Source organism: Amphiprion ocellaris, chromosome 10 (genome assembly GCF_022539595.1).
Source record: "Amphiprion ocellaris isolate individual 3 ecotype Okinawa chromosome 10, ASM2253959v1, whole genome shotgun sequence".
Classification (NCBI taxonomy): Eukaryota; Metazoa; Chordata; class Actinopteri; family Pomacentridae; genus Amphiprion; species Amphiprion ocellaris.
Window position 1 is genome coordinate 3,448,677 of NC_072775.1, and position 25,263 is coordinate 3,473,939.

The following is a 25,263-nucleotide window of genomic DNA, read 5'->3' on the forward strand; positions in this document are numbered from 1 at the left end:
TAATAACTGGTAGATCTGACTATTCAGAGCTTGACTTGCATCCTTCAAGTGGGAAGAAAGCAAATTTATTGCAAATGTTGCTCTTTGTTTATGTAAATGGGTAACTGATTGTTTTATGGTTGCAGGAGAGCTATTTCGGGACTCAGTTTGGTGTGTTTGGGCTGCAAACTTTTTAAAGTATGAAAACGGGGCCACACTGCTTAATTCACAGCCTACTATTGTGCAAACAGACTCACTGTTCACCACAACTCCGTCTTCATCGGAGTCAGGACGTCGGCTAAGAAGCACCAGTTCATGTTAAAGTAAAATATAAAGTCCATTAAGACACCTGTGACACATATTCATAACTAAATGAACCATGACGACCAGTAGATTTTAAATTGCACCAAGAATACTGCCTTTATCTCTTTTTTTGTCAAACACAGATAACTGTTTGAATAAGCTGATTGATATATTCAGTGGACAAACCAAGTTGGGACTCAGTGTGAGCTCCACATTGTGGCCAATTATCTATCCAAACATACATCCATTGTCTTCCTCTTATCCAGGGCCGGGTCGCGGAGGAAGCAGATGAAGCAGGTCATTCCAGACGTCCCGAGGTGTTCCCAGGCCAGATGAGGTATATTATCCCTCCAGCGAGTTCTGGGTCGACCCCGGGGTCTCCTCCCAGGTGGATGTGATCGGAAAACCTCCACAGGAAGTCTCCCTGGAGGCATCCAAATCAGGTGTCCAAACCACCTCAACTGGCTCCTTTCAAAACGAAGGAGCATCAGCTCTACTCTGAACTCCCTCCAGATGTCTGAACTTCTCACCATCTCTAAGGCGGAACCCAGCCACCCTATGGAGGAAGCTCATTTCGGCTGCTTGTATCCACGATCTTGTTCTTTCAGTCGCTACCCAGAGCTCATGACCATAGGTGAGGGTTGGAACGTAGATGGACTGGTAGATCTAGAGCTTCACTTTGCGGCTCAGCTCCCTCTTTACCACGACGGTTTGGTCCAATGCCCACATTACTGCTGCCGCCACCAATCTGCCTGTCCATCTCTCGCTCCATTTTCCCATCACTTGTGAACAAGATCCCGAGATACTTGAACTCCTCCGCTATGGGAAGCAACTCCCCCGAAACCAAAGGGAGCAATCCACTGGTTTCCAACAGAGAATCATGGTCTTGGACTTGCAGGGGTGATCCGCATTCCTGCTGCTTCACACTGCAAACCACTCCAGTGCTGCTGAAGGTCACGGTCTGATGAAGCCAACAGAACCACATCATCTGCAAAAAGCAAACATGCGATCTTGAGGCCTCCAAACTGGACACCCTCTTCACCCCGGCTGTACCTAGAGATCTTTTCCACGAACACCACAAACAGGATCGGAGACAAGGATCAGCCTCTCGATCCCATTAGTATGATGGAAGTCTCAGATTGTTGCTGTGTATGAGGATTTCAAGGCTAATCCTGCTTGCATGCTATAGCTGCTACAGCTAAGATGTTCTGGGTGGAAAGTGATCTAGAACTTTGATTCCTGGAGTGAGATTACATCAACAAAAGTACACCTCTGACAGTGTTTGCTTGGATTATAGGGCATACTGAACCAGTGAAGTGTCATCCCAGTACTGAACAGTTTGGGATGAATACACATAATGTTACATTTTTACTTTGTTTATACAAAACCTTTATGAATGAGCGATTTTTCAGTGTGGTGGTAGAGCTTTTAAGTGGCAAAAAACAACATCTTAATATCTTTATTGGATCATTTATTCCATTTCAGTGTTGACATAACCAGTGTATGAAAACAGCTCATATAAAAAAAAAGGCTTTTTGTAGAAAAAATACTGCAGAATTTAAAAAAATAAAAATAAAATAAAATTTTACCTTATTAAAAAAGACATTAGTACAGCTCTCAGTCTGGATTCCTGTTCTCCAACCATTTAATAAGAACTTTAAAGGGTTTTTTTTGAGGCTTCATCAGTCATGGTCTGGAGTTGTCATGGTACCACTCGTGTCCTGTTCTGTTGCTGCTGGACAGGGCGTAACTATCGTCTCCACCTCTATGACCTCAAAAACAAGTTCTCTGATGGCAGCCACACTGTCCAATGGCAGCTCAGCAGCTTTCTCTGGCTGTGATTCTATTGGCTGACGGCTCTGAAGGACGTCCTCCTTCACCTTTTCTTCCTGATCTCCTTTTTCCTCATCTTCTTTTCTTGTCTCTAACTTGACCTCACCGCTGGTCTCCTCCTCATTTAGCGTCTCTTCACACTCTGTGGTTGAGGTGGTGGCGCTCTCTGCTGGCGGTCCAGTGGAACTGCAGTCTTCATTGACTTGTGCACCTCCTCCGTCCTCCATCACCTCCTCCTTCTCCTCTTTGGTTATCTCATTTCCCTCTTTCTCTCCTGCCTCCTTCAGCCTCTCCATCTCCCAGTTGTCTTTAATTTGTCCTCTCAGGTAAACGGCTCTATCGGTCGTCTGCCGCGGCTTCGTCTGATTAACCGACTCCTCTGTAGAGCTGCAGCCAATCGCCTCGCTTAGAGACCTGAGGCTGATTTTTAGTTCGCTTTCTGTCGCAGGTGGAGGTGATGGAGGAGGAGCCTGAATGGATGGAGGCTCCTCTGATGTTTGATCTGAGGTTGGGAGGTCAGACGGAGGAGGATTTTCAATCTTTGCAGGTTCAGGTTCATCTGTGGACGAGATCTGAGGAGGCGAATCAGGAGAGTCCGGGATGATGGATTCAGGATCAGCAGGTGGATCGGGAGAGTCTGGGATGGTGGATTCAGGATCAGCAGGTGGATCAGGAGAGTCTATGATGGTGGATTCAGGATCAGGAGAGTCCGGGATGGTAGATTCAAGATCAGCAGGTGGATCTGGAGAGTCTGGGATGGTGGATTCAGGATCAGCAGGTGGATCAGGAGAGTCTATGATGGTGGATTCAGGATCAGAAGAGTCCAGGATGGTAGATTCAGGATCAGCAGGTGGATCTGGAGAGTCTGGGATGGTGGATTCAGGATCAGCAGGTGGATCAGGAGAGTCCAGGATGGTGGATTCAGGATCAGCAGGTGGTTTGGGAGAGTCTGGGATGGTGGATTCAGGATCAGCAGGTGGTTCAGGAGCTTCATCTGAGTGGGAAGATTCAGCTGCTGTTTGTGTTGCATCAGCTCCAATCTGGACTTCTTCTTCTTCCTTGATCTGTGGAGCTTCTTCATCAAACTGTTGTGTCACAACAATCAAAGGAGACACAATCTGCTCAGAGCTTTGACTGGTTCTGGGTTCAGATTTGGTTTCAGCATCAGGTTTGGTCTGACTACTATCTTCCACCACAGCAGCGGGTTCTTGGTCATCTCCGGGCGCCGCTGAGGAGCGTCGAGCCTGATTGGCTGGACTCCCAGGTGCAGAGCGAGGAGGCGTCTGTCCCAGCAGACTGTACTGACTGATGGCCAGGTCTGAAGTGTCCAGGAGGAGGTTGTTGGTCTTCTTACTGGCAGCGTCCTGGACCACTGAGAGACAAGAGGAGGTAAAGTCACAGTTTACACTCTGATGAAGAAAATAGCCCACCTTTTGCTACAGATACTTTCCAATGTCACTTCTTCATTCCATTTCCCACAATTATCCACAATTCTTTCATCTTTTTTTATTTATTACTGTCTGCCAGACTCCTTGATTCGACGACCTTTTGTTCTATGTTGTATTACCCTCTGTTACTGATTAGCAACCAATTGAACCACTATTCATCTTGGTATTTACATACAGCCCCCTCCCTACCCTTTGATCCACCCTCTGACCATCCCTATAAAATGATTACTCTCAAAATGCTCTGGGTTGGTTTACCTTCACAGCTTCATGCTCTGTGTTGGTGAGAATACAAATAAACACCCCACTACAGCAAACTTCTAAGGACTAAGAGTGAAATTTCTTCAACAATCTGACCAACATTTTCACATGAAATATTTGACTTCAGCCCCAAGTGTACTGTGAAAGGAAAATCTAATGTAAGATCTTAGATTATCATTTATTTATCATCTCTTAACCTATGTTTAGGGGCTGCACTGTCGGTGGTCAGCAGCTAGAAGATCCCCGGTTCACGTCCCGGCCTTCCTGGGATCTTTCTGCATGGAGTTTGCATGTTCTCCCTGTACATGTGTGGGTTCTCATCGGGTTCTCCGGCTTCCTCCCACAGTCCAAATTGTCGAAATTGTCCATAGGTGTGAATATGAGCGTGATTGTTTGTCTCTGGTGACCTGTCCAGATGTTCTCTACCTTCACCCTCAGTCAGCTGGGATAGACTCCAGCCCCCCAGCAACCCTATAGAGGATTTAGCGGTGTATAGATAATGGATGGAACCTATGTTTAGTTGTTTTTAGAGACACTGAATAGTCCGGTGGGATGTGTCGGTTGTACGACAAAAAGTAAAAGTAGAGATCTCAGCCGTTCTCAGGTTTGGAGTTTCGGTTTGAAGAGGCTCTTTGGTGGACTTGTGAAAACTAATCAAAGCTGCAGGTCTTTCTAAGGAGATGCTTTAGTCTCAGCTCTAGGAAACTGTTCTGTCTGAGGAATGCTGGACTCAGAGTTTCATACGGGATGAAAAACTGCACCATGAGGTTATACTTACAACCCAGGAAAGAGTTTGTGTTCATTATCATGTTATAAATAAGCTTCATTCTTTTTTAGGGGGGACAGCAAGGAGTGTCATGTCTTCTCTACTGCATACCATTTAATGTTGTATAAAATATTAAATTTACCAACAGCTCAGCAATGTGTTTGCTTTCTTATTTAAGGTAGAATGGAAATCTTCCCTGAGTGTACTCTGTTAGATCTACTTGTCAGATGTTTGAACCGTTTTCGGAAGCCTCCTCCCTCCCTACACTTCTCTGATGCCAGATTTGAGAGACCTGTGTCCAAACATGTGAGTAAACTTTCCAAAACCGACTTTCACACTCACTCTGCACTTGGACTGGTCTGCTGCACGGAGGAGAGAAGGGTAAAAACATCTCTTTTTTTTGTCACTATTAATGCCTTCCAGGAGAGAAAACAAATGTGCTCCATGAACTGAACAACCCCTAAAAGTCGTGTCTACAAAGAAGATCTATGCAGGAGCTGTAGGTCACTCACAGTTTAAAGTGCCAGAGCTCAACACACAATCATTACAGCTCCAGTCAGTAAACCTGAGTCCTTACCCGTCTCTATCTCTTTACTCAGCGTGTTTCTCAGGACGTCATCGTAGACGTTACGAACCAGGATGAAGCTGCTGTAGTCGGAGAAGATGTGCTTCTCGAACTGCTGCAGCTCCTGGACACAGAAAACAAAGGTGAGGCTCTGCAGAGTGACAGTTCAGTCGGTGATATGTGAGAAACAGACTGCTGCTGTTTGACCTACACTTTTCCAGTTGGCGTCCATCCTCCTGGTGAGAGAGGGCAGCGTGATCTGCAGCAGGGTTTCTTCATAGAGTCTCCTCTGGACAACTCTGCTGTCGTAGTTCAGCTGCTGCTCGCACAAAGACACAGGATTTAACAGTCTGAGGTTAGTTTAAACACCTCTACGCTCTAAAATATGTCATTCAAGAGACCTTTAGCCTCAAATGTCTGTGTTTTTTCTGCAATTTGTAACTAAATTCAAGTTGAGGTATCTTCTTACTTTTTAAGTTAAGTCTCCTACCTACTAAACAAACTTGGATAATTTAAGAATTTATGTTTGAGAAGCTGAACAAAAATAACACAAAGCTGTATGTTGTCCACGAGGTTTTTCACCAATACACACAGGAATCACAATGAAACAATGAAAAACACAACTGTGAGCTAAAGACAAATAACTAAACAAGATGTCAGGACTTTTAAAAATTATTTAGAATGAAATTTCAACACGTATGCTACCAATAAAGTTGCTCCACATTAGGTAAAGTTGCTCTATATCTAAGTTGCTCTATATTAATGTTGCTCAATATTTAAGTTGCTCTATATTAGTTAAAGGTGCTCTAAATTAGTTAAAGTTGCTCTATTTTTGTCAAAGTCACTCTAAAATGAGTTGAAGTTGCTCTATATTAAAGTTGCTCTAAATGAGTTAAAGTTGCTCTAAAATCAGTTAAAGTTGCTCTATATTAGTTAAAGCTGCTCTACATTAGTTAAAGTTGCTCTATATTAATCACAAACACTGAAAAACACGTGGTGGATGTTTTTCGATGCTGAACATCATTTCTTAAAGTCACATTCTCTGGTTGGACCTCTTCACCTTCAGGACTCTTTCTTTGGCTCTCTCCAACCTGCCAGGAACCTGTGAAGGCTGCAGTCTGGAGGAGGACTGAAGGAACTGCTCTAAGGTGTAGACGGCACTGTCCAGCAGCTGCAACGTAAAACAAACATCATTTAACCTCTGAGCTTCTCTGCTTCTTCTTCTTAGAGTCCTCAGAAAGTCACGGCTGCCCTTCGTACCTGCTCCATCTCCAGATGTGCCGAGTGAATCAGTCTCTGAGCGCTGCCCAGTTCAAACCGCTGCTTCAAGGCTTCATACTTCTCTGTCAGGTTCTCCACCTGCCTGAAGCTCTGATCCAGACTGATGGAGCTCAGGCTGGACAAAGCCTGGACGACACAACACAGATTCAACCACAACTGTGAGTTATATTAGTTAAAGTTGTTCTAAATGAGTTAAAGTTGCTCTATATTATTTAAAGTTGCTCTAAATGAGTTTGACTGTATTTCTGATTCATTTAATGTTATCTTCATTAATAAAAACTGTTTTTCTTTCTAAAATCAGGACATTTCTAGGTATGTAGATGACACACACAGACCTTCTTCGTGTCCTCCTTTCCTTCCTTTGTGCGGGAAAACGCTGAATCCATCTCTGTGTGCAGAATCTGCTGCATCCCAATGATCCCTGAGCTGATGTTTTCTGTCAGCGCTTCGAGGATGGACGACATGTACGGAGCTACAGACTCGCTGCACACCTTCACCACTTCTTCACAGATACACGCTGCAGCAGAACGTTGATAGAAACGTCAGACAGATGTTTGTTCAGACTTCAGGTGTTAACAGAAAACCTGCTGTACCTGTGATTTTCTGCTCCAGGAAGCAGTGGGAGGACATGATCTCGTCCAGGTTGGCTCTGATCAGCGCCTGATTGGCCGATGCTGTTTGGCGACATTCTTCCCTCAGAACCTCCAGAGTTGCAGCCAGCTGCTCCAGAACCAGAGAGTAGGTCGCCTGCACCATCTGCACAAAGTCATTCACTCAACCTTTAGTTAACCCTTCTGTTGTCCTCATTTACAGGCACCAGAAAATATTGTTTCCTTGTCTGAAAAAAATCCAAAAATTCTGCAAAAAAATTCCCCAAATTTCTGAAAATTTGCAAAACCTTCAGGAAGAAAATTCCAATAATTCCTTAAAAGTTTCCCTTGAAAGTTTTATTTTTAAAAAAAATCCCCCAAATTTGGCAAGAAAATTCTTGTGAATATTTTCAAAAAATTTGTAAAAATCTTCAAAAAAAATCCTAAAAATATCTAAAGTGATTCCATATATATCAGTAAAACTTCTAATATTTTCTTTAAGAACATTCAGAAAAAATCACTGTGAAAGTTTCACTGTGAATTTTTTTTTTTTTCCCCCACATTTTCAAACTTTAAAACGGGTCGATTTTGACCCGCAGGACGACATGAGGGTTAATTTCAAAGCACATCGAGGTACGAAGACCTTGTTTAAAATGTAGTTGAGTAGGAGAATAAAAGATGTCAGCATCAGAAACTTAGCAATAAATTATTAAAATGCAAACAAAAGATCAACTACATCAAGAGCAGCTGGAAGTAAAATAAGATAGAATTAAACATCTGCTAAATACAGATACAAATTTTCTGTTTTTATCCTGTTTTTTGCCAAAATGCCAAATGCAATCATCCTTTTTCTGCACAAGAAATCCACCCACAGGTATAAATAAAGTTACCCGAACCTTGAATTTTTCAATTAAATATCAACAACACCGAGCTGAAAATCTACTAAACCTGTGATGCTGAATTTGTCAGTAAACATGGAGTGAAAGACAGCAGAGATAACAGAAAAAAAAAATCACTTTGAGATAATGATCTAAATTTTGGGTTAGGGTTAGGGTTAAATCACTTCAGTTCTTCCATCAATATCTATGCCATTGTGCTGCCAAAAACAGCTTTTAGGATTCCATGTTTTCTTTTCTGTCTGTTTTAGTCCCATGATCCACACAGGAGTTAGTACTGATTCTTCACCATTGTTTCTGATGACTGCAGTCATGCGTCTTGGATGTTCTCCACCAGCTTCTTTTATTATGGAATCAGCTGCTTTTTTGTCGTGTTCATTGTATTCTTCAGGTAATATACCTTTAGTGGTACCAGGCATCAAAAGGAACAAGAATCTGAATTAAACAATGGTGGTCTAAAGCCGTCATGTGCTGCCTTCAGGGACTGTCAGAAATAACTTAACAACGCGAGAACCAGCATATTTATGTGACAATAGCTGCTAATAAACTCACCGCCAGCCACAGTCGTATCCGTTCAGTCTTCTTGCCCTTCACCCTGGACTGAAGCTGACTGTGTAACCACGGCAACAGTTCCTCCATCACCTGGGAGGCCAACACCTGGATGAGCAAACAGGCGGTTTGTTTCGCTCATAGACAAGCATCCACAGACAGAAGTAGGAAGTAAACATGTGCGTGTGATTACTGACTTGTTCCTCGGTGCCCAGCAGCATCTCCCAGGATTCATAGCAGCCTTTGTCCAGCCGGTAGAGTCGGAGCGCTCGGCTGAACGCCTGCTTCTCATGGGAGGAATCACACCAGGGGTCTGCAAGAGTGCTGGGGTTAGTTATGACTCTGGAGGAATTAGGAGGAAGTAATGTTCATCCTTTTCTCTGTACCACTTCTACAGTACAATACGTTTACCTTTAACAATCCCACAGAGAAGAAATTAGCATTTTTATTTCGTTTTTGGTGGATTTAAAGTTATTTTGGTGAAGTTTAGAGTCATTTTAAGACATTTTGACCAACTTGAAGTCATTATGAAAAGGTTTTAAGACAGATTTTCAATCATTTTGGATAAGTTTTTGTGTTATTCTGGCCACATTTTACTGGTTTTGGGCAGATTTTCAATCATTTTGGACAGTTTTTTGTGTCATTTTGGCCGCATTTAAGTAGTTTTGGACATCTTTTCGTAATTTTGGACAGGTTTTGTCATTTCAGCCACGCTTTAGGTTGTTTTCTACACAATTTGTGTTATTCTGGCCGCATTTCATTTTGTTTTGGGTGGATATGAAGTCATTTTGGTCAAATTTTGAATCATTTGAAGACATTTTGACAAACTTGAAGTCCTTTTGAAAAGGTTTTAGTCAGATTTTAGCTCATTTTTGGAAAAATTCTAAGTAATTTTGGACAAGTTTAGTCATTTTAGCCACATTTTAGGTTGTTTTAGACAGATTTTGTGTTATTCTGGCTGCAATTCAAGCTGTTTTGGGCAGATTTTAGAGTTGAACCTGAGACTTCTTACTACGACCGCTAGGAAGCTGTGCTGGAAGCTGTTGTCCTGTGAGCTCCTATCACCAAGATGTTGGTTCTCAGAAACTGGTCTTCTGGTTCTGTTGTGGTTTTGGGTCTTCCAAACCACTTCCTGTCAGTTTCCCCTAGTTTCTGAGCCTTTTGATGGTGAAGAAAACTGTGCTCACACAAAGTCTTATGATGGTCTGTCTCTCTTCTATTGTTAATTATCTTTTCCTCTCCATTTTTATAGCAACACACTACTTTCTGCAGTACTGTCCTGTTCTAATAATGCTCAGGAGGGTTCCACAGTGTGTTCCAGCACTACTTTAATGCAGACAGAGGGGGTTGGAAGTGATCTAGGAAAGTTGGGACACCTGTAGGATTTGATAGCACCAACTTTCAAGCCTGCAGAACAGCTTTAAGTTGTTAATCCATTTCTGTTCCCTGAACTTTGTATAATTCTTAAATGTTCATTATTTTTCAGTTTTGCGCAATCTTACCTTTTTTTTTTAAACATCTTGCAGTTCACTACTTACCTTTGCACGATTTCAAGCTATTCACTGGACCTGAACTACTTGAATTTCTTAAAAAACTGGAAAAATTGGTGCATTTTAAAACTTTTGACCGCTAGTCTCCATAAGTACTAGTTCAGATTGTCCAAAATCCTCTGGATGTGAAAAGAACAATACTGCACAGATTCTTTTATGAGTAGCAATACTAATCGATAAGTGTTATAACTGCACAGGTGCTGAATCAAATAGTGTCGTAAAACTTGTCATTTTGAGATGTAATTTAATATTTTAAGAGATTGAATATTTATTCAATTATTAATTTATTTAACTCAATATTTAATTTAATATTTAAATATTAAATATTGAATTTAATATTTATTGTGTTTTATTTATTATTTATTTAATATTTTATTTATTATTTATTTTTAATTTATTATTTAATTTACTATTTACATATTTAATATTAAATATTTAATGTAATATGTATTTATTATTATTATTATTATTATTATTATTAATAATAATAATAATAATAATAATAATAATAATAATAATAATAATAATAATAATAATAATAATACATATTTATTTATTTATTAATAATATTTTTGAATTATATTGAATTATTGAATTTCCCTCTGGGGATTAATAAAGTTATTGTATTGTATTGGTTTCTTAATTCACTGTTAAAAGTATATTTTAACTGTGGTTTAACTGAAGTAGTGTTCAGTTAATCTCATTTATCCTTCTGCTTTCCTGAAGACACTTTACTTTTGTAGTTTTCATTAACTTTAATTTACATTTTGGCACTTTAAAACTGGCTTTCTAGTTTCAACAAATATGTGAAAATTGTTTGACATCTGAATTTGTACATTTTTAGTTGGTCACTAATCTATCCTTCTCCATCTTTGTCAAGTTTCAATTAATCTTTAATATGGTCTTTCTAACGTACTTATTTTAAAATACTCATAAGACAAAACACTCTTCAGCTTATAATGAAACCGTTTGGAATCATTTGGCATTTACATGACGTTGCACAGGGATGTGTTCACTTCTGTTGGTATTCTGTAGGAGTTAGAGTTGACCTTTTGCTTGCAGTTTCCCAACCCCCTCTCTTTTCACATCATATTTATACTGCCAGCCAACTAATGAAGCCATAAAACACCCCCAGATCATTTTAAAAAACCATAGAGAAAAAAAACACAATGTCAATGCAGTTAAACAAGAAGTAACTCTACCACTTCACCACTGCTGGTTTTGACTCTTCAGTTGACAGAAACTGCTCAGATTTGTCTCGTTCAGCTTTAGCACATACACGTCTTGTTTTGCCGTTTAATCAGTGTCAAGTTTCACTTCTTTGATTCTGAAATTTTTTTATGTTGTTTCTTTCTTCACTGAATCTCAAATATTAGTCGTTTTGCGGTTTAGTTCCCCATAAGGAGCTCAAGCTTTTTTTTCTTGCCAAACCGATTGCAGAAATTTGAGGAACAGAAAGCTCCACTAGTGCTGACGGAAGTGTGCTTCGGTTTCTCACCATCGGTATGAATCACAAGGACAGCTAAAAACTGACTGGTATGAGATCATTTCCTTGCTGAGGTCATTCATTTGTGAAGTGAAGCATCGGAGAATCTGTTGGAAGTATAATTCTACAAGACTGTACCATAGATAGACGTCCTGTTTCTAAATAATCACTCACTGTCATGTGAATTAGCCCAAAAGACACGAAAATGCAGAAATGTGGAGACACAGTTTCCATTAAAACTTGAATGCGACATTTCAAGTTTAAAGGTGCATACAGAATCCTCACTGGTTCTAAATGATTCCAATTATTTGTCCTAGATTGTCTTTCTTCTCTTTTGTGTCGATAATATGTGCTCTGTTTAGTCAGTGTTAAATAAACGGTCGCCTGTACCGTTGAGATGAGCTCTAAAACCCACCTGTAGTTAGACAGCAGCTGGTTGACACTTTCAGCAGCTTATTTAAAATTACACTACCGTTTAATAGTTTGGGATCACTTAGAAATGTCCGTATTTTTGAAAGAAAAGCAATTTTTTTCAATAAAGATGCCATTAAATGAATGATAAATCCAGTGTAGACATTGTTAATGTGGTAAATGACTATTGTAGCTGGAAACAGCTGATTTTTAATGGAATATCTCCATAGAGGTACAGAGGAACATTTCCAGCAACCATCACTACTGTGTTCTAATGCTACATTGTGTTAGCTAATGGTGTTGAAAGGATAATTGATGACTAGAAAACCCTTGTGCAGTTATGTTAGCACATGAATAAAAGTGGGAATTTTTATGGAAAACATGAAATTGCCTGGATGACCCCAAGCTTTTGGACGGTAGTGTATAAGAAGTAGTGAAGTCATTGCTGGTGCTCAGTGTGTAAATGCATGCAGCTCTTTCTCTTAGGAGACCCTCGGGCTGCTGTTTGAATCTACAGACATTTAATAAACTCAGAAGAAATAGCCCTGAACAATGAATATCTGATGTGAAGAAAAGTACACAGTGTGATTTGTTGTTGGATCGTGACCTGGACTGATCTTGTCTCCATGTGAGGGATCATTTAGAATTTGAACTAATTAATAAATGCCGCTCTCTTGCTTTTGAGCCCCTTTTATAGATTCTGCTGTTGATGCTGCAGACACTTAATAAACTTAGAGGAAAGGCTTTTTTCCTTTATCACTTTACACAACTAAAAGTATCACTGCTCGTGCATTTCTATCCGTTAATGTGACTGAGTGCAGTTCAGACTTGTACCGTGTTGAAAGCAATACAGAAATGTTATTAGGTCAGAGCTGGTATGATTGCACCTCCAAGTCAGAGGCCGTAGTTCTCTGCAGGAAACCGGTGGACTGATCCCTCCGGATTAGGGGGGAGTTGTGTCCCCAAGCGAAGGAGTTCTAGTATCTCAGGAAACTGTTCACGATTGATGGGAAAATGGAGCGTGGGATGGACAGGTGGATTGGTGTGGTGACAGCAGTAATGCAGACGTTGTATCGAACCGTCGTGATAAAGATTTACCAATTTACCCTCACCTATGGTCATGAGCTCTGGGTAGTGAACGAAAGAACAAGATCGTGGATACAAATGGCTGAAATGAGCTTCCTCCGTAGGGTGGCTGGGCTCAGCCTGAGAGATAGGGTGAGAAGCTCAGACGTCTGGAGGGAGCTCGGAGTAGAGCTGCTGATCCTTCACCTCTAAACGAACCAGCTGAGGAGGTTTGGATATCTGATTAGGATTCCTCCAGTGAGACTTCCTGTGGAGGTTTTCTGAACACGTCCACCTGGGAGGAGACCCTGGGGTAGACCCAGAACTCACTGTAGGAATCACGTATCTCATCTGGCCTGGGAACGCCTTGGGATCCTCCAGGAAGAGCTGGAAAGTGTTGCCAGAAGGAGGGACGTCTTGAATGACCTGCTTCATCTGCTGCCTCCTCGATGGATGGATGCATGGATGCATGGATGCTATTGTGACTTTTAGAGACTTTTGAAAGTTGCCTTATTAAATCCTCAATAATCAGCTTGTGTGTTTCCAAACCCAAACATTGAGCAGAACGTATCAAAGAGCTGAAACAAACTGCAGCATTCAGTAATAAATCTCTATGGGTTTTTTTTCATTTGACTCAATGACAACAAACAAATAATATCAACTAGTGTAGCTTTAAGAACACTTTGTTTAGGTTAGCTGTGAAGGAAAGTAAGAGAAGGAAATATTTAAAGAAGAGACCGATGTATTAACTTGGCATTAATGAGACCAATGCAGTTCTGTGTACTGTGGCTTCTGTTAATATCGGCCATCAGTGTGTTACTTCCTGCTGCTGCTCAGGACGTCTTGGTGCAGATAGGACATGATGTGCCTTTGATACTGCACAACTTCCAGTGATGAGTGGGGTTTGTTTTAGGTCTATATCCTTGCTAACCACACAGGAAGCCAGCAGCATTAATATTTTTATCTGTCGCCCCGGCAACTGCCACAACATGACGGAAGGCAAGCCAACCGGCAGCAACACATAGTTTATACCCTCGTCTGACAGTACACAAGTCACTCAGACACCATTTAGCTGTTAAAAACTAAAACGTTTCCAAATGCACATTAATCAGGATGTATTTTGACTAATTTAGAATAAAAGCATGTTCCAATCCATCAGCAAAAAAGTGAGTGATTTCTACACTGCATGATTTATTTTAATTAACTTTTTAATAAACTTTCAGTACAGACACAAAATGACAAAAACGAGACAGAAAACGACAAAATTGAGACACACAATGACAAAAACGAGACACAAAATGGCAAAAATGAGACAAAATGACAAAAATGAGACACGAAACGACAAAATCGAGACAGAAAATGACAAAATTGAGACAAAATGACAAAACTGAGACACAAAATGACAAAACCAAGACACAAAATGACAAAAACAAGACAGGAAACGACAAAACTGAGATACAAAATGACAAAAATGAGACACGAAACGACAAAACCGAGACATAAAACGACAAAATCGAGACAGAAAATGACAAAACGACACAACCGAGACAAAATGACAAAACCGAGACATGAAACACCAAAACTGAGACACAAAATGACTAAAACGAGACAGAAAATGACAAAACCAAGACAAAATCGATACACAAGACGACAAAAAGGAGACTTTCAGTACAGAGCCAAGTTAGCAGTTTACCTCTGCTTCCAGTCTTTATGCCAAACTTCGATCAAATAACTTTTGGAGATCAGCATCTATCATATACTATGGCCACAAAAAGTCATAACAGATGGTTGGTTATTTTATACATACAGACCTGTAAAAAAGTCATAAATACTGATGACTTTCTAACCATATGTGCACGAGCAAACACATGATCCTCTTTGAAGCACCACCTATGGGTGAAGGTGGTATCCTCAAACAAATGACATAAAACTTAGATTTTGTAGTCATTTGAAGAAATACTAAAACCGAGCAGGCATTCAGAAAAAGTCTGAACGCCCCTTAAATCATTTATCACACCTGTAAATTCATCAGAATAGAATCAGGGGCTCCAGATTGTGCCAATGATTAGAACCTCTGTAGGAAGTGAAAGATGGAGCAAGTCTCTTTCAAACCTCTTAATCAGGTCTAACAGTCAGATTAACCCTGCGGTCAAAGTATACCTGGGTATAAACTGGCCTAGGCCTAAAGATTAAGCATGTTGAACTCCTAATTGTTGAGTTATTTAGGGGTTTTTAGAAAGAGGTATGCTCAGCAAGCAAATCCTGATGAAGAAAAGTTCAAATCAAAGGAAAAACTGAATTGAAAACCACAAAAAAAATTAAGCAAGACATTATGAAAGAACATCCACATTGGCTGGTTTCTGTTCAACAGATTTCAGTTGAATGTCTCTTTGTGTTGTCTTTGATTTGTGCTTAAACTAAGATTGACTTGATCTGTTGGTAACAGGCCAGTTTAAAGCCCCGGTCAAAGTATACCTTGGGGAGCATGTTGAACTCTTAATTGTTCAGTTATTTAGTTTTTTTTCTGGTATGCTCAGCAAGTAAATCATTATGAAAGAACATAACTAGAATGTCTTTGTGCTTACAATTAAAAAAGTTCAAATCAAAGGAAAACTGAATTGAAAACCAAGAAAAAATTATGCAATCATTGTAAAAGAACATCCACATTGGCTGGTGTTGCTTTCAGCTGTTTCTGTACAACAGAGTTCAGCTGAATATCTTTTTGTGTTGTCTTAAACTAAGATTGACTTGATCTGTGTGTAACAGGCCAGATTAAACCCAGGTATATTTTGGCCGGGGGGTTAATCTGAAGGGTTCTGTTGTTTCCTTTGTTCCTAAAGTGTTCCATCATGCTAAGAGGTAAAGATCTCTTTAAGGCCTTCTGAAATTAAGGTGTGAGGATCTATGACTCTGACAAGGGATCTAAAAGGATCTACAAATGGCATAGATTTCACTGCCTCAGGAACTAAACAGCTTGCAGACATTGATTCAAGCATAAATTCATAGAAAGTTTCAAGATAACGTGAGGCCATCTGTCCAGAAGTACAAGTCAGCTTTTCAGCAGTATATTGATCCTTAACACACTTAAATATCTACCAAGGAATGACTGAATAATAAGAAATGCAGCTACTGAAACGTTGATTTGAAACAGGCAATCAGACATCTTGCACATGAAAGAGTTTTGCATTGAAACGGTCAATTTTTCAGTGAGCTAATATCATAATTAACTGGTGCATAATTATGCTAAACACCAAAAGCAGCAAGTTATTCCTGCTAATGTATGCTGGCAGACGTAACCCATCTTTACCACAACAATATTACAACTGCTAATAGTTTTGTTGAATACAAGAATAAAAAGCTTATTTAAGTGATGTCATTTGAATCTATTTTGTCTAAATATGTCAGAAAAAATACTAGATTTCCCATTGGGTGTACTTGTTTTTGTCATTGACCCGTTTGTATGACCCAATCAGCTCATGAATTCAGCCTGCATTGCTCTCAGTAGATCACACACAGACAAACTTTCATACTTGATGCAGGTGCAACATCATTGCATCTAAACTTGTGCAGTATTTTCTACATTTAGAAGACTGTAAACTATCAATTTTCTCTACATATAGAAGAATCTGTGCACTATCAACAGTACTTATGTATATTTCTTGTTTATTTTTAGTTTTACACTGAAATAGAAAGGATGTAAACGTTTTATCTTATCTCTTATCTGATCCCATAATATGTAGGAGGAAGTTCAGTCTGCTTTGAAAAGTCTCTCTTAACTGTGGTGACATGTCTCAGGCATCAGTCTTATCTCAATCTTTCACTCCTTCCCTTCAGGGCAGTGGTTGACACTGTTTTTTTCTGATGTGGTAATTCTACATTATCAGCTACTTATACTGTGCAGCATTAACCCCCAGAAAACTGGGAATGTTGGCATCTTAAAATCACTTAGTTTTGTCTTTGTTATGGTACGATACCACTGACTTTACATAGAAGTCAACTTTTTTAAAATAGCACATTTTTAGAACAACGCCAAAGTGCTTTCCAATTTAAAAGCCTATGATTGGTGCTACAAAGTTACTCTAACAAGTTTAAATATTGTGTCTAGGTAATTTACATATTAAGGATTAAAACTCTGCAAAATTTCTATATAATACTCCTTTACTTGACCATAATGCATATTAAGGCTGAGACTCTTAATAATGATGGAGAACACCCTAACTGATGTCATGACGTAGCTCGGACCCCACAATAATATAAATTACAGAACTTAACCTAACTAAAGCTCTATTCGTACGTGGTTAGTGTTACCTCGGGACCAATGGTGATTTGTAATAATTATGGAGGATGTCTGTGATCTTAATTCCATACGAATGCGCCATGTCTGTAATGTGTGAAGTAAAAATTCCATTGCAAATACCCTACCATATTTCGCCAAATACCGAATAGTCCCTTGCGAATCTGCAGCTCAGTGATTGGGGGTTTTTTAGTTGTCTTTTTTTTTTACTGCGTACCTTTTTCTACCTCTTTCCCAGTTAAATTCTGGAGGCTGCAGTGGAAATTATTGACAGCATTTTAGGAGCAAATGCAGGAGTAGGCCGATACACAACAGGTCCAAGGACCACTCGCAGAAACGGCAAAATCAGATCAACAAGAAGAGGGAAATCTAGGAGGATATAGAGATGGATGACATGCGTAGCAGCGTGCAGTAAGCATATCTTTCAACAGGCTGAATACGAACGTCCTGACGGCCCGTTATCCCGACAACGCTGCCCGCTGTTCTCGGGTCACGCTGCTGCTTTGACATATTTACTGTTGCCATGACGACTACACACCACGTTAAAAGTGGTCATTTTAACCCGAACCATAAACCTAACCAAGTGATTTTTGTGCCCAAACGTAACGAGACCCTAACAATAGCGTTGTTACAACATAGGCTTTTAACAGTGGCGTATCGGCCTAAGGGTTTTGGAAAGCAGAGATTATGTTGTCATGGCGACACTGTCGGTTCAGCATGTTGGACAGAGCAGGAATTTACCAGAGAACCCCAGGTAATACTAATCCTTTACGAATAGTACATAACATAAACATAAAAGCTAAGACCCTACAGCATTAGTAATTATACAAATTAACTTGATTAATTTAAAGCTAAAGTTCTGACCCTACAAAAACGAACATGAAAACCCAACACAGATGGACAAACAACCAATGATACCCCCATATATTTCCTGAGCAGCAGTTTTGGAGCCCAGTGATGAGCTGATGTCTGATTATTAAGAACTGTTTAATCTAAAAATAGGCAAAGATGTGTGGATTGTGATTGGAGCTGAGATGGGCCATGAAAGCATCTCTAGACACTCTTAATTATGCCTACCTTCAAGCCCTAATGCAATTTAAATGAGTGACTTATATATAAATCTTTCTACTGTACAATAGTTGTGAACAGGAAAACTAGCTATAGTGACTGAAACTGTTTTTTGTTCCAGGCTGTGAACATGTTTATTTCTGCTGTAAAGTTGGACATTTTAACATGGAGCTCTGTGGGGATTGACTCACTTTTAGAGTCAGCCCCAAGTGGTCATTTGAGGAACTGTAGTTTCTGGCACCTTTCATTGGCTTCATTTTTCAGCCCTGAATGCTGCTAACTGATCTATACACTAAATATGTCAAACATAGTGTAAAAGTGGGCCACAGAGTAAAAGTGTGTGTGAGTGTTTTACCGAGGCCACAGTGTCTGATACAGGTCTTGAGGCCAGACAGGAAGTGATGTCGTTCCTCCGCTTGTTGAAACAGGAAGCAGGTGTGGCCCATGTAGGGCAGGTGCAGATACACAGCAAACACATCTGGAGATGACATCACCGAAGAAGAATCCTCCTTCACTCCTGGACACACAGATAGAGACGCACAGTTACAGATGTTCTCTGTGAACCATGAAGCAGCTGCTGTTCAACATTAATGGTAGTAGCTGATGTCAACGTTTGATGATCAGACAAGCCATGAATCAATCAATCTATCAATCAATCTATCAATCAGTCTATCAATCTATCTATCTATCTATCTATCTATCTATCTATCTATCTATCTATCTATCTATCTATCTATCTATCTATCTATCTGTCTATAGTCTATCTGTCTATCTGTCTATCTGTCTGTCTGTCTATCTGTCTTGATAATGGAGATTTCAAATATTTGGTAAGTTTCGTTTGGCCCAAAAACCTTCAGACCTTCAGTATGTCTTAATAGCACAACTTCAGCAAATTTCATCTTCCTATTATTATAAAATGGGAAGTATATCAATCTGAAATTCATCATATTTCCCCTCATGTTCCCTGAGTTCTCCCTGTTCAGACTCAAGAATATTGACTCTACCCCAACTCCAGACTGTACAATCTTGTTCTTCAGTGGTCTTCACAATAGTTCAGGTGAAGTCCATCTAATAGCAGCGACTGCAATGCATTGAGAAAAAAACAGCATTTCTGCATCCAAGCTGTTCCTTAATGCTACGTAGGTGGTCATGAACCTTGTCGTAAAGCTCTGATTATGTATTGTTTGAAATGTCATGTGAAGAAGGTCCACAAGTTCCAAAGGATGGTGGAAACCAGTATTTTGATGAGTACATTTTGAAACACCTGTCACAGCAGACGTAAATGAGGGATCAGACTCATGTTCATGCTGATACCAATCAGGTAAAAAAATGACTTGATCAGCTCCAATCCTGACCTTTAGATTGGATCCCGACACCCCTACTGTTAATATTTTTACAGACGTCTCTTTTATAATTATGCTCTATAGAGGAAAATACAGCAAACAAATAAGGAGATTGGGATGGATTCCAGGTTTGTGTGAATTGTGCTGAGAGTTTAAGTTTCTCTTTGTATTATTCAGTTCAAGTTTAGGTCAGTTTGGGTGTTTTTCTATCTAAAGGGGGTCCTCGGTTTACGACGTCCTCGACCTATGGCGTTTCGTCGTTACGTGGAACTAGACGAATCCGTCATCAGGCGGCGCTATCAGATGGCTTTGTTTCCATTCTCCAGTTGTACGCCACTTTGGATTGTGCTACATTCGCTAACTTTTAACCCTTGATTATGGCTCCCAAGTGTAAGTCAGACTCTTCTGATGGCAGTGCTTTGAAGAAAAGAAAAGATATCTCGATGGAACTGAAATTAGATTTTATAAAACACTTGGAACAGGGCGAAACACTGGCGAACATCAACATTATTAGATCAAGTTGTAAAAACAGTGCAACATATTCTGTTATCTTCTTGTAAAATGACTCATACATGCATGAAAGTTGTTGGTATTCATGACTTTTATGAAGAACTGATTGATATCGTGATGCACATAACAGCTTTGTTAACATTTTCGCTGGAGTTTCAACTTACATTGATCCATAGGAACAGAACTCTGACATAAGTCGAGAACCCCATGTATAGTGACAACTAACAACACTGTAAGTGATCTCAGGGCACTTCACTTTGTAAGGTCAAGACCTTACAGTTTTACGAGCAGCTCTTTGGTGACAGTGGAAAGAAAAACTCCCTGTTAAGAGGAATAAACATCTGGCAGAAGCAGGTTCAGGGAGGCCAGACATCTGCTTCAACTTGTTGGGGTGAGGGGAAAGCGAAAAGGATAGCAGTCTATTGTCTGCACTAGAGAATGTTAAATACCATTGAGTATTGCAGCACAGGTTTTGTCCAGGTGAGCTCTGGACTCCTCCTCTGAGGTGAACACTTCGCCCCCTGCTGGCTGGAGGACCAACTTTGCTGCACCTCCACGATTGAACGTCTACAAACAGAAACATGTTCAGCAACCACAATCATTAAGACAACAAATGTCATGTCTTGTGTGTGGAAATGTGTATTTGTGTGCCTTACCTCCAAGTTGTCATGAATCTCCACTTTGTAGCCTCTCCTCAGGATGACGTATCGCTCTCTGAATTTCTTTCCCTGCTCGTCCCAGCAGGACAACTTCACATTTCCTTGATACAACACTTCTTCTGGAGGATACTGAGGCTGCACACACACAAACAACGCCGATTAAACTTCATCATCATTAGGAATTATCACAAATTTATAGTTAGAGTAAAGCAGTATTGATAGATGGTGATAGATTGATAGCTGATGAGTTCCTACCCTGTGTGTGAGCAACAGGCCCCGCCCCTCTTTCTTAGGCTCCACCTCCTGGTGTAAATGTTCAAAATAGGCAACAGAATACTGCTGACGGTAAAACTCACTGAAGATCTGGAATGTGCTGTCGACGAGTCCTGGATGCACACAAACAAACACATAGAATATTTCCTCTGCAAAACACCTGCAGCTTCTCACAATTTATGATATTAATTTTTCCACTTATGTATAATCTAAAAGTTATTATTCAAGGAAGAAAATATTCCTCTATGGAAAGAAATACAATTTGTTATTTTCCATATAAAATTTGATATATTGCCAAAAAATAAACATCTGTCATGATTATCTCAACTTAATTAAAAAAAACATGAAACAGTTTCTGAATCAGCTCATTTTATTATTGTTTAGCTAATTAGAGGGTGGTTGTTACTAGTTGACATTTGAGTGATATCCAGTTATTTTTTATTAAAAACCACAATACAAAATGACAAAACGAGACAAAAAATGACAAAACGAGACACAAAATGACAAAACAAGACACAAAATGACAAAAACAAGACACGAAAGGACAAAACCGAGACACAAAGTGACAAAAATGAGACACAAAGTGACAAAACCGAGACAAAGTGACAAAACCGAGACAACAAAGTGACGAAACCGAGACACAAAATGATGAAAACGAGACAGGAAACAACAAAATCGAGACACAAAACAACAAAAACAAGACAGGAAATGACAAAACTGAGACACAAAATGACAAAATGGCTAAATGCTGCTCTGAGTTCAGTAATGAGTTTGCAGGACAGGAGGTGAGAAGAGGATAACTCATGCATGAACAAATAACTGACGCAAGAGTCACAGTTTGTGGGCGTGAAATCACTTAATTTGTCTGAATTTGTCAAATGAACAACCAGAACCCTGCAACACTGACTTTACTCTGAACTCTGTGAACGTGGAGCGCTCATAATGTGCTGCTGATGGTTTGTTTACAGAGTGTGCTCGGTATCATGCACTCTTTGGGTCGATCTCTGACCTCACTTTCATCTTCCAGACTGACACACAAACACAGATAGAGACGGATATATCCCATAATAATATAATAGTTGGAAATGGCTGTAATTACATTCTGGTTTGGAGCAGGAATTAGAGGCAGGATGTGACCGTGCTGATAACACATATAGGAATGCACACATGGAGGAATACGCACAAATTCACACAGTGTTCATTTAAAGTCAAAATCACCTTAAAAACCAACACATTTTTTATTAAACTTACAACTATAACTCTCTTTCTTGTGTTTCTATCTCACTGGTGGTTAAAGCCCGTCCCATATACCCCATAATGCCCTAAGATTCTCAGCACCTTCGTTGTATATCATACCCTTCCCTGCATTTCCTGTTTGCTGTAAACTGTCTAATAAGGGCAAAAATACACGAATGCTGCTCAACTGAATGCAGTTAGCTCGACACAAGCCTCCAAAATGACCACAAAAAGACCTCAAATGCCCACAAAACGGTTTGAAAATGACCAAAAAAGGAACAAAATGAGCACCAAGATGCACAAAACAACCGCAAAAAGACACAACATGACTTCAAAATGCATAAAATGACAAAAAACATTTGAATAAACTCCTCATAGTGGGGTTTCAGTGTAAATGTTGGGAAACCATTTATATTTAGGTGCTATACAAACATACACAACACGACAAAAACGAGACATAAAACGATAAAACCGAGACACAAAATGACAAAACGACACATAAAATGACAAAAACAAGACAGGAAACAACAAAACCGAGACACAAAATGACAAAAACGAGACACAAAACAGCAAAAACAAGACCGGAAATGACAAAACCGAGACACAAAATTACAAAATGAGATACAAAACGGCAAAAACGGGACACAAAATGACAAAAACGAGATAGGAAACGACAAAACCGAGACACAAATTGACAAAACCGAGACATGAAATTACAAAAACGAGACACGAAACAGCAAAAACAACAGAATGCAGTTTGCTCGACACAAGCCTCCAAAATTACCACAAAACAGTCTGAAAATGACCAAAAAAAGAACAAAATGAGCACAAAGACACACAAAACAACCACAAAAAGACACAACATGACTACAAAAACGCACAAAATGACAAAAAAATATTTGAATAAACTCCTCGTAGTGGGATTTCAGTGTAAATGATGGGAAATCATTTATATTTAGGGGCTATAAAAACTGTAAAACAAAGTGAATCTGTAATTTAATGCTTGGAACTGCGGCTATGAGCCTTTAAACATGAACGAAAACAATCTAAATCCCAATAAACAATCAAAATTAGAAGAAGCGATATAAGGGAAGTTGTAATACAATACTTAAAGGAACAAAAATATATCTTTTCATCAATTGCCACACAATGAATATCTGCAATATCACTGCAATTTCCACATCATTTACAACTTGTGCAACAACTATTACTACTAGAACTCCTACTCACGCCTCTATAGCTTCGATTATTTTACTCACACCATCTTTCTTCCTCTCTATTTATCCCCTCCACTCAGATATTAGGCACCTGAACCATCAAATTTGTTATTAACGGGTAAAAAAAATAAAGTGATTTATTTCTTGGTTACCTTTGACGTGGCTGATTTTGGCCTGATCCAACAGGCCAGAGGAAGATGCTCCCATGTTGTAGCGCTTCTCTTTCTCTCAAATCACTCTGCAGAAGCTGAATGAAGTGATTTGAATATGTACACAGAGTAAACAGGAAGCCTATTCGCAGCAGGAGCAGCTCTGATGTGTCAAAGAGGGGTTTTGCTCAGATCATTTCCTCTGTTCTCTGAGTCAGTGTGTGGTGAGCTGGGCGGGACGTTAAAGGATGAGTGAAATCTGTCAGACCAGCATCATTTCCACCGGCTCCCCTGTAGGGCCATCTGCTGGCAGAGAGAGGAGACAGCAGCAATCTGACAGGACACAAAACGGCAAAAACGAGACACAAAATGACAAAAACAAGACAGAAAATGACACAAACCGAGACACAAAACAACAAAACTGACACAGGAAACAAAACCAAATGAATGCAGTTAGCTAGACACAAGCCTCCAAAATTACCACAAAACAGTCTGAAAATTAACAAAAAAGGAACAAAATGAGCACAAATACACACAAAACAACCACAAAAAGACACAACATGACCACAAAAAAGGACAAAATGACAAAAAATATTTGAGTAAACTCCTCGTAGTGGGATTTCAGTGTAAATGTTTTTGTAGTTTAGTTTTAGTTTTTTTTTAAATAATCTTACTTAATTTCTAACTAAAGTCATCAGATACACCTTTAGCTTTTCTGCTATGACAAGTCATATTTCTGCTGCAAAGAAAGACACAACTGTTGTGTTTATTTTCTGTCAGTTGCATAAAACTGTGACTTCACCAAACCAACTTGCTAATTTGCTCCTTTTGGTCTGGTAACACCCAATTTATTTCAAACCAGATGACTGACATCCTCCTCTGTGTCCTCAGAGAGATCCTTTGTGGTGTGTATTGTGTTCCACTGTATTGCGAGATGTTTGTGTTCATTTTTCCTCCTCATATTTTCCTTGGAGCGCAATATTTTGGTCCAGGGCGGCCAAAAGAACCAGTTTTCTAAAAACCAAACCTGTGGAGACAAAAACCAGTTGGTGACCCAGAAAAGATAAATATCCTCCCTGCAACACGGACCTCAAGAAACCACCTCCAGCCGCCTGCAAACGACAAGACCAGTTCTGGGTTGTAGTTCCTGTTTAAGGTGCCCCAGCAGAAAAGTGTTTATGGCCCTAAGCTGGATGTACAGAAGCTTGGGTTTGAAAAGCCAGAGCCAAAAAGTACAAGACGTCCTGCTTTCTGGGCGTCTAAATCAGCTGCTTCAGGCACGCATGAAGACTAAAATCTAACACACAAAATGACAAAAATAAGACAAAAAACACAAGTGAACCATAAATTTTCCTGTAAAAACAACAATTATTTACTACAGTACTGTTTTGTCTTTTTTCAGTCCTTGATATGTGACAGAAAACGGATCATATTTAGATAAATGCACCTTTAAAGGTTGTTTAAATAAAGAGTTTATATGTTTAAACATCTGTTTTAATGTCACCTAAATATTGATGGGGCGGTTTTAAAACGG

General features: G+C 39.6%; 1 protein-coding gene across 1 annotated transcript; it reads right to left on the reverse strand.

The window, feature by feature from the left end:
- Positions 1 to 1,725: 1,725 nt before the first annotated feature.
- On the reverse strand, positions 1,726 to 24,671 carry LOC111568872 (protein Niban 1-like). Its single transcript, XM_023270728.3, has 14 exons — positions 23,733 to 24,671; positions 21,110 to 21,240; positions 20,852 to 20,989; positions 20,645 to 20,762; positions 18,698 to 18,859; positions 8,666 to 8,781; positions 8,472 to 8,576; positions 7,027 to 7,189; positions 6,769 to 6,950; positions 6,413 to 6,559; positions 6,213 to 6,323; positions 5,364 to 5,471; positions 5,165 to 5,276; positions 1,726 to 3,487 (listed from the first exon to the last, which is right to left on the reverse strand). The coding sequence occupies exons 1-14, from the start codon at positions 23,785 to 23,787 to the stop codon at positions 1,965 to 1,967; spliced, it is 3,171 nt and encodes a 1,056-aa protein (XP_023126496.2). The 5' UTR covers positions 23,788 to 24,671; the 3' UTR covers positions 1,726 to 1,964.
- Between the last annotated feature and the right edge of the window lie 592 nt (positions 24,672 to 25,263).